A 15,169-nucleotide genomic window follows, 5' to 3' on the forward strand; every position below is an offset into this window, starting at 1 on the left:
GCTGTCTTTCCTTCATATCTGAATAACTCTGATCACATGCTTAAGAAGGGGGTCACCATTCCTTCCCATCAGCCCCTCCCCCAAGCAGGGGGCTGTTTATTTAGTACATCAAGCAAGGCCAGAGTCCTCCCAGGGACTTTTGACATTGTTCTCAGAAAAAATGTTCTTCCTTCTCCTGGAGTTGCTAAGCTGAGGAGGCCACCTTTGCCATAACATGGAAGGAATCTGCCTGAGAATGAAGTCAACAGAGAGGAAAACAAAACCAAGAGATAAAGAGTTTTGATGTTATCATTTGGTCTCTGGTTCAAGCTATGCCTAAAGCCAGTAAACCATCCTTATTTGACAGCTGAAATATAAATTGCCTTTTTAGAGCTTAAGCCAGTTTGAGCTGGGTGTTATGTCACTGCCAACAAGATTCCTTGTAACACAGAACTTGTTCCTTCCCCTTCACCTTGCTCACTCAGAGGTCAGTTTCTGTTCCTACTTTGACCACAGTCCTTCTTGGGTCAGGTTTGGGAAAGACCAAGAAGATGTTTATGACAAGAATGTTTCTTCTGATCCCAACTGGGAAGCGGACAGAGAGCTTTGACGGGTTGCTTATATAATTTGGTGAAGATGAAACTAAAGGTTTTTGTTTCTTCCCCAGTAGAAATTTGACAGTCATTTTAACTACATGTTCTTAGATTGCTGGGTGATACATGGTTTCTTTATTCCATGTATCTTCTGAGAAAGATTTAGGAAGTTAGCATTTCCTCTTAGAAAATCATGAAAACTCATGGGCCTGGAAAAATCTAAATCTTGATTTTTAGAAAGAAGGGATAGAAGAGCAGCACCTTAAACAAATACAGGTACATATGAAGACTATATGTATATAGACATCATTCTATCACTGTATGTAACAGTAAAAGATTGCAAACAACCCAAATGCCATTTATAGGAAACTTGTTAAGTAATAATCATATATCCACACAGCTCAATACAGTTTGCTGTAGAAATGAATAAAAGGTTAAACGAAAAAAAAATATACATAATTATATAATGTGTTTCCCTTTGTGTAAGAAAAACAAGAATATATATTTGTATTTAATTGTACTTCCAAGAACAAATACTAAAAAGAAATAAAAAGGCAGTAAAAGTAGTTTCCCATAGGTATAGGGTTAGGGTAGTCAGAAGACAATGGGGGGAGTTCTCAATGTGTACCTTCTTTACAGAGGTCTGATTATAAACCATGTGAACATATTAACCACTTTAAAAAAAAAGTCCCTCTTTATGACACCGGCCACTGCTCCTCCTTCCTGGCTGTGTTGTCATGTTCCCACAAACCTTCCTCCTGGCCTGGCAGGCATGGGAGCTACTTCTCTGACACATCTAAAAGTTGGTGAATAAAGGACATGGTCACACTGCAATGCCTTCATAAGAGGAAGTTTTATTAATTATTTACCTTAATAGTTTCAGAAAGAGGAACAGATTAGCTCAGTCCAACCGATTGGCAGCTGGCAAAATCTAGTGAAGCAAGTGTTCTGATTGCTAAGGATTTAATTTGGATGCTTTTAATACTTAGCCATCTAACACTTCAAACATAATCCAGAATAAATGCATCATTTCCCTCCTTTCGCTTTAATGCCCCACCTATCTCACTTCAATATGGAAATACCTTCATTAAATATGATTCCCAGAGGAACAAGACCTCTGTAGAGTATAGCCATGAGGACAGTTCACAGAAAGAAAAACTCAAAATAAAACTCTGTATGATAATTTACTAGTCTAAGGAAACAAAAACCTTCCAATATATTAAGAAATCAATCCAGTTACAAATGCACTAATAGGTCTAATATGAAGAGGATCTGGTATAGTAACTGAAAACGGCCGCCTATTTACAAGATACACAAGCATGTACGATACACCTAGCCCAGCACTGGCTCTCAGAAGCCAAACGTGTTCTCTCCACTGTAGGCCACGTACAAGAATCCATCTTCATCTTTTTCCTTCTCGTAAAGTTGTCCCATAGTTAAGCTTGAAAAAGAAAAACAAAAACAGCATTGAACATGTATCCATTGGCTCTCTCTACCATTTTCAGCATCCATTAGTTAATGAACTTTGTAAACTGGCATTGAAACACTGCAACACTGTTTTTTTGCACTAATTTATAAATTCTTTCAGAAAAATCTATGTTATTTTTCAGAAACAAACCAAGGATTAATTTCTCAAGGTTCTTGCCACCTGCTTTCGCAGCATTTGATAGAGAATCTTTCATATACATCTGTAGTAAATGAAAAATAAACCTGATTGCAAATCCTTTTTTTTTTTTAACTGCTTAAACCAAGTTTTTGGTCCAAATCATGTAAAATAAGTTAAACTTAAATTGCATTCTATTAACCAATGAGTGTATTTCTGTAAGCATAGTTATGTTGAAATAAAGTTTTTAAAAGGAAAAAAAACCACTGAGAAGTGGTTTTGTTTACTGAGTCTAGGTGTTGGCAGAAGGAAAACTTATGGATAGAAACTTGACTACTCAAACTAGCTACTCTCTCCCACACCTTTGGTGGTAGGTGGTAAAAAGAAATTAGATTTCAGTAGCACTACATTCCTGTCGTAAAGAAGGTAATTGGAGCCACAAAAGATTAAGGTAAATTAGGCCTCTGGGAATCATAAGACTAGAATCAAATCTCCATTCTCCTGCCCCAAAGCAAGGCCATTTGCACGCCCCCTCACACAAAGTAACTCCTTCAGAGGCCAACTCCACCTAGCTCTTTGAGTGGCCTTCACTGATTAGTACATTTAGAATGCTTTCTGAATGCCAAGGGCCAGGGGAAAAAAGCTAAGCAAAATTAAGAGCCTACGAGGCCCACCCCTGTATGGGTAAAGGACTAAGGAAAGGAAGAGTTCACAGAGCCACCTCCTGCCTCAGGCTGATTTATTACTATTTCTAATTTGTACCTAACATGTAAGTACAAGTGGAAGCACCCTCACCAAAAACCCTGTGTCCCAGAGACCTGTGTCAGCGTCATCCAAGTTATTTTCCTCACAGGTAATGCAAACATCTCTCAGACTGTATCTGGGGTCCAAAGAAGCCCTGCCCAACCTCCTCAAGAACCCTCCAGAAGTAGATACTGTTCAAACTAAACATGTGGGTAGGAAAGCTGGCTTTCCCTAAGCCATAAACCAGACTGCAGTCGAGGAGAGCTACTCTAGTTCTCTGTCATGAGACTGAGCTGTACCAGCTTGAGTTAAGACTAGTAACACCTGGAACCCCGGATGAGCTCTATCCACTGACTGTACTATTAGAGATGAGGAGGAGTCGAAGACATGTGCAAATCAGTGCAACCATGAGTGATAAGGTTGACCAGAACCAGCAGTAAAGTAGCAGCAGTCTGAGAGCCAGCCAGAGACATCAGAGGTCACTAGCCTGCACAGATCACAGAGACACTAAATGCAGGACTCAGTAAAAGAAGGGCCACTGGTGTGCATAACAAGGGGTCCAGGGCCTCGGGCTGGTGAAGCAGTGACTGCCCCACTCTGCTGCTGTGCTCCTGGCAGGCTGTGTGGGACCTCCATGTAAAGAGGGACACAGGCTACATTTGTAAAGGGGAGCTTTTCCTTTCTTATTCTTCCTACCCATTTTCAAGCTCAGCCCAGTTGCCTGTGTGGGTAGATAAGAATTATTAAGTAACAAAGCGGGGGTATGAATACGAAATAGCCTGTCATCAGCATCTTGTGCAATGAAACAGTGCTCCTTGTGAGGATCTCTTAACCTGGAATTTGTAAAATAGGGACTCCCTGGAACAGCACTGTCTGCTAGAAATTTCTGCTATGATAGAAATGTCCCATATTTTTACTGTTCAATACAGTAGCCATTAACTACATTCAGCACTTGAAATGTGGCTCACTGAATTGGGATTTGCTGTAAGTATAAAACATACACAAGATTTCAAAGACTTACTATGAAAAAAAGGATATAAAATATCTCAATTTTGATTATGTGTAATGACATTTCTGATACACTGGATAAATAAAACATTAAAGTTAATTTCACATTTCTTTTTCTTTCTTAATGTGACTACTAGAAAACTTAAAATTACAAATGTAGTTTGCATGCCATTCCTATTGACCACAGCACTGCCCTGGAATCTGCGAGGACTTGGGGAGCAGTGAATAAAGGGAGGAACCCTTGCTCATGAGAACACCTGGAATGGTGGGTCTCAACCCTGGCTGCACATCAGAAACACTGGGGAGCTTTAAAAACATCTCCATGCATAAAACCCACCCCAGACCAATTAAATCAGAACTTCTGGAGATGTAGGACCCAGGCACCGGCATGTTTTAAAAATAATTTCACGTGTATCCAGGTTGAGAACCAGTCCCTTTGCCAAAGGAAGATAGATGCTTGTCTTTTTTCAAATATATTTTTTAAATTGACCTTTTTGAGTGAATGAGACAGAGAAAGGGAGAGATAATTTGTTCCACTTATTTATGCATTAATTGATTGAGTCGCATATGTGTCCTGGCCCAAGACCGAACCTGCAACCTCGGTGTATGATGATGCTCTAACCAAGCAAGCTACCCAGCCAGGGCTAGATGCTTGTCCTTTTTTTGTTTTGTTTTGTTTTAAGATGCTTATCTTTAAGAGACATGTGATCAGGAAACAGAGTAACACGACAGGAAGTGGAGCAACGAGCAAAGGGCTTGAACAAGTAATTGAGTCTCTCAAGACTTTTACCCTGGTGGTTGGGAATGCCCCAAGGAGCTCCACTTTTCTCTGACACTCCTCAGAATGAGGCTAGGATGAAAATAGCTACAGCTGTGACCACAACTCCCTTTGCCCCATTTTGTCCAAATGTCTAGGGTGACCTTAATGAGACCTGTCCCTACCACCTCCCTACTACTATTACCATTGGGGTTTGGACACAGAAGTAACAGATATTGTGTGCAATTCAAAGGCAGCCACCCCTTGGTGCCTATATCAAGTTTGCTTCCACCTGACAGACTAAGTTCTACTGCTTTCCTAGCAAGCTGGAAGACCTGCTGAATTAGAAATACTTGAGTAGCTTTATAAACACTAGTGTCCCACACCAGACTCTCTATTCTGTCTACAGTGAATGATGACCACTGAAACCACCACCACCTAAGGCAGGAGGCTCTGAGGCTCTGAGACTCTGACATAGGAGGTGGGGATAATCACGAGACTTCCTCTCTTTGGATTCCAATGTCTTTAAAATAAAGCTTGGTTTTTTTTTTTTAAATTTGCTTAGCCAATGCCATAGCAGCTACGGAGGCTGATCATAAAAATCCTAACTGTAACAACAAACACGGACATGCCAAGCACTGTTCTAAGTGCATTACATACATACATTAACTCTTTATTCTCACAACAATCTTAAGAGGCAACTACTATCATAATCCATAGGTCATAGATAAAATGGAGGCTGAGAGGTTAAATAACTTACCCCAGGTCACAAAACCAGGAGACATTCTTACCACCACCTATGCTACCTCCAAGTACATACACAGCTAAATCTAATGCCCCAGTGTCAGCATCTCTGCACCTTCTACAGGGATCTTCCTTACACAGTGCTCTTCACACAAACAAATGTGCATACATAATCACCAGAAGCCCAAGGCGGGGCCCGTGGCATTTCTAAGAAGTCCCAGGTAAGGCCACTGCAGCTAGCCTCTGCATCACACAGTGAGTAGCCAGCTCTTAGCACTCTCTCCTTCAGATCCTGTAATTTGACAACAAGATGGCTGTGCCTAATGACTTCAAGAGTCCTCTCACTGTTCTCCTTTTGTCACACAGCTTTGTGTGGAAAGTTTAGTTGGCAGTAGCACTGCATCCTTATACTCAGGATACCCCTTTGGCAGAACTTGAAAACTAACAATGCTCAATGCTAGAGCTAGACACTCCATTCAGCAGCTCCTGACTGAATGCCTGATTTCGAAGCTTCACTGGATACCATGAAAGAAGACAGGCACATCTGTGCAGGATGATTTGAAAACAGCACAGTAGTACCAGGCCATACAGAATCAGAGTAACTTGGCCTGGAGCCAAAAAGAGCTGGGTCACAAATATAGCTTTTTAAAACAGGTTTTAAGTCCCATTGAACGAATAGTCAGCAGGCAGTCTTATTGCAGAAGGCTGCTGTGTCAGTTAAGACACGTTCCATAGCCTCCAAGATGACCTTCCCTCTCAGAATTGGCAGAGGCCGTGCCACACAGCACCGAGCAGCCCACTGCTGGAACGCCTGAGGATCCCGAAGCACAGAGCTGGCTCTGATGTGTGTGTCTGACTAATCTGCACAGGCTCGCTGGACAGCCTGACAGCTCACAAACAGCACTTCAACTCCAAGGCTTCCTGCCTAAGCTACTGGTTGCAGAAGACACCCAAAGGTGGCCTCCAGTATTACATGCACTCATCCCAGAAGGGTGCTGCTGAGGACGAGGGGTACTCCCCACCTTCCAAGCTCTGAGTCTGATGACGAAAGAAATGGGAAAAGCCAATGGCAGATTCAGGCCATGGAGCCAATCTAAGGTGTGGTGGGACCTTGAAGTACTGAATGGAATGAACCTAAATTGCCCCTTAAAACCTTGTCTCCCACTGCCCCATTCAAGGTCACATATCCAAACAAACTAACCAAGAGCTTTCTGGGGAATCCATATCCAGGAATGCTCAGGAAAACATTAGTTTTACGCTACTCAACAGCCTATAAATTGGGAGACTGACCTAGAACTGTGTGGATGCCCATTCCCTGCAGAACCTTCTCTTGTTCACCCAACCAAGGTCAGGTCATGGAGGCTGTGGGATCCAGCCTGACTCATGAATTAGCTGGACTGATAGGCACACCTGGCTACCCATCTGCTCTGAAGCGCATGTGTTTCCATTGGACCTACACTTGTCTCTTTTCCAGCAGGGGGAGGACAGGTGGGAGAGGTGGGAGGGCAATGAGCACTGCTGTGGATCCTGGAAAGACACTGGCCTCAAAGTGAAAGGTAATATGACCATGAGGACTCCCGAGATTCTAAAAAATTGAAAATTAATCACTGCTTGTTCCTTGTATCAGATTTTTCTGATATAAATAAACCTTGTTCATTGGCTGAAATAAACCCCATTACTGAAGACGTATTTACCCAGAAATGATGGAAAGTGCTTGATTTAAGCACAGTTCTACATAGTTTGAAAGGACTATAAGGCATCACAACTTCCTTTTACTTAGTATCTCCTTAAGATCCAGAAGCCACTAAATACCGTATGTTAAACAGCACAGGTTTACCAATGTAACATTCTCAAATTATCACATCCTAGAGACATTTTATTTAATAATATACTCCTGTTTCTATTAAAACGGGATTAACAAGACTCTTGTCTGTGTTCTAAATCGAAACAAAGACCCAAAAGTAGGCACCATTGCCAGGTGCGGGTTCCCCTCCAATGCCATGACTGGGAAACTTATGTGCTTTCTCAGGTTCTGCCTGCACCAACCCACAGTTCTCTTTTTGTTTTTGGCCTGATCCTGGATGCAAGAACCTAGGGAGAGAATTTAACTTTCCAATGCTAAATGTGAGAAGGTAATTGAGATTGCCCCTTTTTAAAAAACAGAACTCAGAAAGAACTTAGGAAGTAAAACTCTTAGGGACTTGCTTCTATTTCTAGAATCAACATTTTAATACAAAACAATAATCACAAGATTCTACAGGGTGATCACCTGTGTTCAGAACACTCTCTCAAAGTTCTGCTCCAAGGCAGGTGTAACGGAAGCCTCAGGTATAAGGGATCCTTGTGCAGACCTGTCTGTTACCAGATGGGGAAAGGCTCCCGTAGGGCTGACTTCATCCTTTTTCAGCTCATTTCCCAGGCTCTCTGAAGGCAGCAAGCACTAACTGAAGGCTGAGAGAGGCTCTGGGCTTCCCTAAGGAGTGTGGAAAGCACTGAGAAAAAGGCTGCTAAACTGCTTTGGGGAAGGAGAGGGAGCAGATGAGTCACACACCAGCTTTAGGAAGGAGACCCCGTGGCGATTCCGTTTGTGCTATCAGGTGATCAGTATTTGCATAAAGCCCCGTGATGTCACAGGCCTGTTGTTTGTAAACAAATGTGTCTTTTAAGAACAAACCCTAAACAAAACACTGCTGCTTTAAGTGTGGGGCAAGGGGTCATTAACTGGGGCCAAAGGCACTGAGGGCATGGACAAAGTGGCCCTCACCAGTGACTCTAAAATTCTGACTTGGATCACTGGTGTAAATCTGCTTTCGGGCAGGTTCTTACCAGGTTGGAGAGAAAATGGCCCTGAAGTAGCCTCTGTTGCCCTGAGAATCACTTTTTATTTCCAATTCTATTTATATCTCAGGGATAATGGAAGGAGGGGGTAGTAGCTAAAATTTGCAGCCATTTTAATGGCAAGATTAACACTGAGTCGTTATAATGGCCCCAGAAACCTGCTTCATTTCCTTTAAGTATCAGAGGATCAGAATCCAAGGAAATAAACTCAGTGCCACAGGTCATAGTCACCTACTTCCTCCCACTAAAGAAGCCACCTCCAGGAAGGAGGAAACAGAGTCACCAAGACTTGCAGAAATTGCAGGTGATATGAAGATTTAACCTCTTTGAGATCAAAAAAGAGTTTTCTACCTTTCAGAGGGAAAGGACTAAGATATGGCCTAGACTTCTTCTGGGGCTTTCAAGGATTTTTCAAAAGGAACATTTTTTGGGCCACATTAGGCTATTTCCCAGGGCTTCTGAAAGTCTTAGCTTTTAGAAGTACTACTTTGGGGGGCGGGAGGGGGGAACAAAATAAATGAAACTTAGTTTAGGTCACAAAGATGAGATGCAGCCAGGAACTCACCCTCAGGGAAGAGGGGGCCAGCATCTGGCACAGGGCCTAGAAGTATTCAGTCAATAAGGGAAAGGACCAGGGAATTAGACTTGAGCCCGTCCATCTTCCTCTGTCCAGTCAGGACTCTTGACAGTAAGAACAGATGGCAGTAACAGAGGCTTAAGTCTGTAGAGAGACCTCAGAGCCCTTTGCTGGACAGCAGCCATTTTAGCGTATTGAAGATCAGGTGCAGCTAGGGACTCTCACAGCTGCGGAGTTGACTAAGTTTGGAGAGTAAGCAAGCAGAGTGATCAACGAAAGCTGAACCTCTCAGTAAGGCACACAAGCTCCTGGTGGAGAATGACAGGACTTAGTTAATGAGTCACTTGGAGAAAACCATTTCAGGCTACAGCTCTACTAGTGGCTTAGGCCTTAGTTAAAGCCATCAACTGTTTTCAAGGATTCTTGGGGGTCTAAGGCTGGATTTCATCCTTTTTTTTTTTTTTTTTTTTAAATCCAGGTCTTGTTTTCAAGATGAAATGAGCTGAAAAATGAGCAGTGTATTTTCTTAACCCAAAGTACACTCCCATATCACAGACCTTATTTTCCTTCAGCTCCTGATGTTAGGGAGCACAAAATCCACGTTTCTAGTCAGGACCCATAAGAATTTTCAGACCTCCAAAATTTTGAGTTCTGTAAGTAGCCAAGCAGATGGCCAATACCAGTAAACATCCCTCACCTGGACTGTGGGACTGTCTTATCCACAAACAGGAAGATTGCCTTTTCAGAAGGAAGCTGGATCCTTTTCCTGATGATCCACATGAACTGAGCCACAGTGATGTCAGAAGGAACCAGATACTTCCGTTTGTCAATGTCAACAATCTGAGAGCCTGAGACTTTTTCCACAATTACCTGGAAAAGCAAAGAGAGGTCAGAACTGGATTTGTCCTGTCTTTGTGAGGCTCTGGCCTTGAATTGTTAGGGAACTGAGGAAAATAGTGTGTGGGCAAGGAGGTGGGTGGGAAGCTGCACAACATGAAGAAATATGCCCTTGACTTAATAAACCACACACTCTGGAGTTAAGAACCAATATAAATGTGTTATAGGCAAACAGTAAGTGCTTTTCTGTGGTCAACTATTTATATTTCTCATCCCTGATCTCTGCATGCATCAGAGAAACAACAGCCTTTAATACAAAGCTTTTGAACATTTTGTTTGGGTAAACGGTGGATTATCTGTGGGAGTTTTCTCTGCAGCCTTGTAATTCCAAGACCCCAGAATGGATCTGCACTACAGGGGAATTAAGATCCCTAGGAATACAGGAAATGAGAATGGATGGACTAATGGGAATTGGCAATCCGAGCCAGCCAAGAGCCCAGCTCTTCATTTGGCCTGTTAGCTTCTCTCTGAACCAGGTTTCAAATTTGTCCCTCCTGCCCCCTCTCCAAAGAAAGTGTTCACAAGCAATGAGCTACAATAACAAACCTGACAACCTTTAAAAATCAGTAAGGATTATAGGAATCACCTCCCCTACCATGGGAGAAATGTAAGATCATATTTATTACTCAGAGAAAACCATGGGACAAGGGGTTTTCAGGGGCTTCTCAGGTTTTTTGGTCAGGAAAGGATAACAGGGTCAGAGTGAGAAAAGCGAGCTAGAAGTCAGGTAAAGATGGGGGCTCAAAGTTAAACGTGAGACTGTCCTGAGACTAAAGTTACCACTTCCAAGACCAAAGTGACAGTCTCCCTCTCCATCACCGTTCCCCGAAGTAGCAGTGACCTGTTGCCCTGTCCTAGAATATTGTTTCTTACATAATTGCCGAGGGAGCCCAGAGACTCAGGCAGCTCACTGGCCTAGATCGGGAGACTGAGCGCTCAAGCACCCTAAACAGCACCATCTCGGGCCCCTCAGGCTCGGGCCCCTCAGGCTCGGGCCCGGGCAACCCCTAATCCGATCTGACCCAGCTGCTACCGTAACCGAGACTGGAACCTCAACTTGTCAACTGTTGAATGGTCTGGGCCTTATCACGAGTACTAGAAGATAGAGGTGATAGTGAGGTGAAGGGGCGGGGAGTCCACTCACCGGAACCCGGTCCGGATATTTTGCTCGGATCTTCGCGGATTCCACGCATCTGTGTTCTGTGGGAGAAACATACAGGGATGACAGTCGCGCCTGCCCGCCGACCGGTTCCCGGGCCCACTTCCCTCCTCCCCCCGCGACCTACACACGCCCCGGACCCTCGTTCGAGCGTCCCAGTTGCCTCGCTCCTTGGTCCCCTGGCTCCCGGGAGGGTCTCCCGAAGGCGGCACGGGGTCTGCGGGCGGCCGTCGGGGGACCGGAGTCTCGGAGACGCTGGCCCAAAGAGCAGCATCCGCCCTGCCCGGCCCAGCCCAGAGCCGCCCCAGTGGGGGAGGGGGCCACCAGCCGCGCCTGCTCCCACCGCCCGGCCAGTGGCCCGACGCTCACCCAGAGAGTGGTCCTCCTTAAACATCCACTTCATGGCGGCGGCGGGGAAGGGACTCAGCCGGCTCTCGGAGCCGCGGAGCTCAGAGCACCAACCACAACAACAACGACAGCGGCGGCGGCGGCGGCGACTACACAGCAGGCGGGACTTCCGGCTGCTGGCGCCTAGCAACCGGCAGGGGCGGGGCTTCCGGCGCCTCTCCCCCTGACGCGATGCCAAGAGGGGGAGGCCGCTCGCAAAGAAGCAAGGCTAGAGAGGGCGTCGTGGGGTGTACCCTGGGGGCGCCAGGGGCTTATGTGAGGGAATTGTAATAGCAGTAGTGTCTCGGTAGACGTTGGTAATGGGAGGGGTGTTTGAAGGTCTGGCTGACAGGATAGAGTTTAGAGAAGTGTTCGTGAGGGAAATCTGACGGGGGCATCAGTGACAAGAGGGGGATTTTGTTGGTATGAATGACAGAAAAGGGGTCTCTGGTGATTAATGATGCGGGAGGGACGGGTTCTGTGCAGGGGTGTCCAACGTTTTGGCGTCTCTGTGCCACACTGGAAGAAGAAGAGTTGTCTTGGGCCACACATTAAATACATTGCAACACATAATCACAAAAAATCCCCTCATGTTTTAAGTAAATTTACAATTTTGTGTTGGGCCACATTCACGGCTGTCCTGGGCTGCATGCGGCCCCTGGGCCACAGGTTGGACACCCCTGGTAGGGCACTGACAGTCTGGAGAATATTGTGTGGATTAACAGGGTGGGGGCTCCATGCGGGACCGTGGGGAGGAGTACCGACGACAGTCCTGGGGTTCAGTATTAAGGACAGCCATGATAGGTTGCCTTGGGTCTAGAAATTGGGTTTAAACAAATCCAGTTTCCTTCCTTTATTCATGAATATGTGTTTGAATAAACATTTAAGAAAAGTTATCAGACATGCATTTGAAAACTGTAATATCACATACTGATTACAAAAAGACCCCTTAACCTTAATAGGCAGAGGAGTTAGAGGTGACTTTCAGACTTGGAGAATTATCCTGATAGCTGTTCATAAATGGGCTTCCTTAGCAGTCAGTGCGAGATTCTGAATCACAGCCTAAGCTCTATGTGTATGTGTCATGTGCCTGAGATTTCAGGATCTCCAGTGATGTCATTCTTTTCTTCTTAGCCAAGTCATCTGGTCAGTCTGCTCTAGGTCATCATATGTTTATGAGCTGGTGAATATGTAACAAGAATATTCACTTAATTGGGCACACGATCCTTGCCACATACCTGTGATTCTGATGCACCTGAAAGGCCTGTATGTTTGAACATCATCAGTCATCATTTCCTGCAGTTGAAATCCTGATAGATGCTGTGGAATCTAGTTTCATTCTAAAATTATTTCTGTTATTTTAAAATTGTGTTTCTGAGCAACCAAAATGGTTTTTTGTTTGCTTGCTAGTTTTTAAAGAAGTGAAAAATCCTTTGAATTTCATACCAAATATTACTGTTGCTGTGTATATAGCAACACTGTTCTAGGTGTTGGGAAAAACAGCTCTCATGGAGTTTGCATTCTAGTGAAACAAGACAAAAAATAAATTTCAGGTAATGATAGGTGCTGCTTAGAAAAATAAAACACTGTTGCTGACTAGAGAGTGATGGTGTGATAGAATGCTAATTAGATGAAGTGGTTGGCATATTCCAGGAGCAGGAAGGAACCCCTTGTGGCTGGAGCTGAATAAACAAGGGGAATGTCTTAGGAGGTGAGATTAAAAGATCTAGAACAAAACAGTGTTGATCTTTGGATTAATTTCATGGTAAGCAGAGGTGTGACCTGATATAGCTTTCCTTTTTAAGTGATCAGGCTAGCTTCTGTGTAGACAGTAGACTACAGTGGATTGAGGATGGAAGCAAGGGGCAGCGCCCGGAGGCCATTGTGAGGCCCTGGCTGGAGAGCTGAGTTGATAAGAGCATTGTCCTAATACACCAAGATTGTGGGTTCCATCCCTGGTCAGGATACATATAAGAATCAACCTTATATTTGATTTATGAATGCATAAATAGGTAGAACAACAAAATTGATTTCTCTCTCTCCCTCTCTGTCTCCCCCTTTCTCTCTCTCCAAAATCAATTTTTAAAAGGCTATTGTGATAATCTAGGTGAAAAATGATGGCTTAAACCAAGGAAGTGTCTGTGCAGGTGATGGGAAGCAATTGTACTCTATAAATATATTTTGAAGGTAGAGCTGATAAAATTTGCTGATAAATTGGATATGAGGTGTGAGAGACAAGTCAAAGTCAAGATGTTTTGAAGAATGGAATTGCCATTTACTAAAATAGGGTGGGTTCAACTTGAGGATCCAATTCAAATTAAGAGTTTTGTTTTGGCCCTGCCCAGTGTGGCTCAGTTGGTTTGGTGTTGTTCTGCAAACTGAAAGGTCACTGGTTCAATTTCACAGTCAGAGCACATGGCTGGGTTGTGGGTTCAGTGCTTGGTGCCTGGTTAGGGCACCTGCAAGAGGCAACCGATTGATGTTTCTATTCACTCTGATGTTTCTCTCCTTCTCTTCCTCCCTCCCTTTCCCTCTCTCTAGAATCAATAAAAGAGAAAAAATTTTTAAGAGTTTTGTTTTGAATATATTAAGTATAAGATATCCAAGAAACACATCCAAATGAAGATGTAGAGTAGGTGAATGGATCTATGAATCTCAAATTCAGGAGAGAAGTATTTGAAGTTATTGAATTGATGGAATTAGCTACAGAGTGAGTGAAAAATATAAATATACATTTTTTGCAAATAGAATTAAGCACTGAGGAATGAAAATAGTTGTTCACCATCTGAGAGTGAATCAGTGGAAGAGTTAGAAATTGGACTGAAACCCTTTTTACAGAGCTGGTCATTGTGTCCTAACCCAAAGCATGTGTACACCACCTTGAACATGGAAGAGCTTAGTACACTTCTCACAGGAACTCACCAATCCATAGGCATGACACCTGATGATTTCAATGTGCATTGTCTATTTTCTGTCTTTACCTGCTTTCATGATGTTTCTTTCCAGTTCACCATTCTAACCAGCTTCTCTGACCTGCCTTGATATGTGTATGAATATATATATATTCATAATATCACCTTCTTTACCTACTGACTAATTATATTTGGCTTATTGAATGTCCTAAGGACACTGGATGCCTTCCTTGAGGGGGTGGTTAGTTGAAGAAGTGAGTCAGGAGAAGAAATAGGATAATGAATATATGCAATTTACACATTAACAGACCTATAAAACATACAGAATAAATTTCAAATCTTGGAGAGGTGTGTGAACATGGATATTGAGGGATGGCTTAGGGCAATGGGGCTGACACAAAGCCAAGGGAGGATTATTGAGAAAGACTTCAGAGAAAAGTGTGAATTTGTTTTGGGAAGGGTGCATTTTTCAAAGAATAAACTTTCCTGAACAGATAGAAACAAAAGCTGGAGTAAGAAGAGGAAAATGGGAGGCCACAGGTTCAGTGATATAGGTAAATGCCAAGGTAAAAGAAATGCTGGAAAGCCTTGAAGTAAACATTCAGGAGTTCTAAACTGATTCAAAAGACCCTGAATGGGAGCATCTAGAAAGGAACAGAATATGATTAAAATGTGTAGTTTTAAGAAAACAACTCTTTTTGTCCTTGGAGGTAAATTGTATGAAACACAAGACAATGACAGATATGGAAATTGAAAAGTCATGAATGCGTGAAAATGGCACAATATATAAAGATTTTTAGCAGTTTTTTTAAAAATCTACTGTTCTGCCTTGAAGAACTGAAATAAAACCACAAAGACTATCTTCCTCAAATCATGGCAACAGAGAGTAAATATTGTTAAATAGTTTTTTGAAGCTCATGGTATCTCACGGAGGCTGAAGCACTTCATACACCTAAATTCTTAGCAGTCAC

The 15,169-nt window shown here is 43.3% G+C and overlaps 1 protein-coding gene across 1 annotated transcript; it reads right to left on the reverse strand.

Annotated features, from left to right (window-relative positions):
* Nucleotides 1-1,406: 1,406 nt before the first annotated feature.
* GABARAPL2 (GABA type A receptor associated protein like 2) lies at nt 1,407-11,422 on the reverse strand. The gene is made up of 4 exons (XM_054579170.1): nt 11,269-11,422; nt 10,885-10,940; nt 9,541-9,713; nt 1,407-2,013 (listed from the first exon to the last, which is right to left on the reverse strand). The coding sequence occupies exons 1-4, from the start codon at nt 11,300-11,302 to the stop codon at nt 1,923-1,925; spliced, it is 354 nt and encodes a 117-aa protein (XP_054435145.1). The 5' UTR covers nt 11,303-11,422; the 3' UTR covers nt 1,407-1,922.
* Between the last annotated feature and the right edge of the window lie 3,747 nt (nt 11,423-15,169).

The sequence above is a fragment of the Pteronotus mesoamericanus genome, unplaced genomic scaffold (assembly GCF_021234165.1).
Source record: "Pteronotus mesoamericanus isolate MK-2021 breed Mesoamerican mustached bat unplaced genomic scaffold, CSHL_Meso_final contig_52, whole genome shotgun sequence".
In the NCBI taxonomy this organism is placed as follows: domain Eukaryota; kingdom Metazoa; phylum Chordata; class Mammalia; order Chiroptera; family Mormoopidae; genus Pteronotus; species Pteronotus mesoamericanus.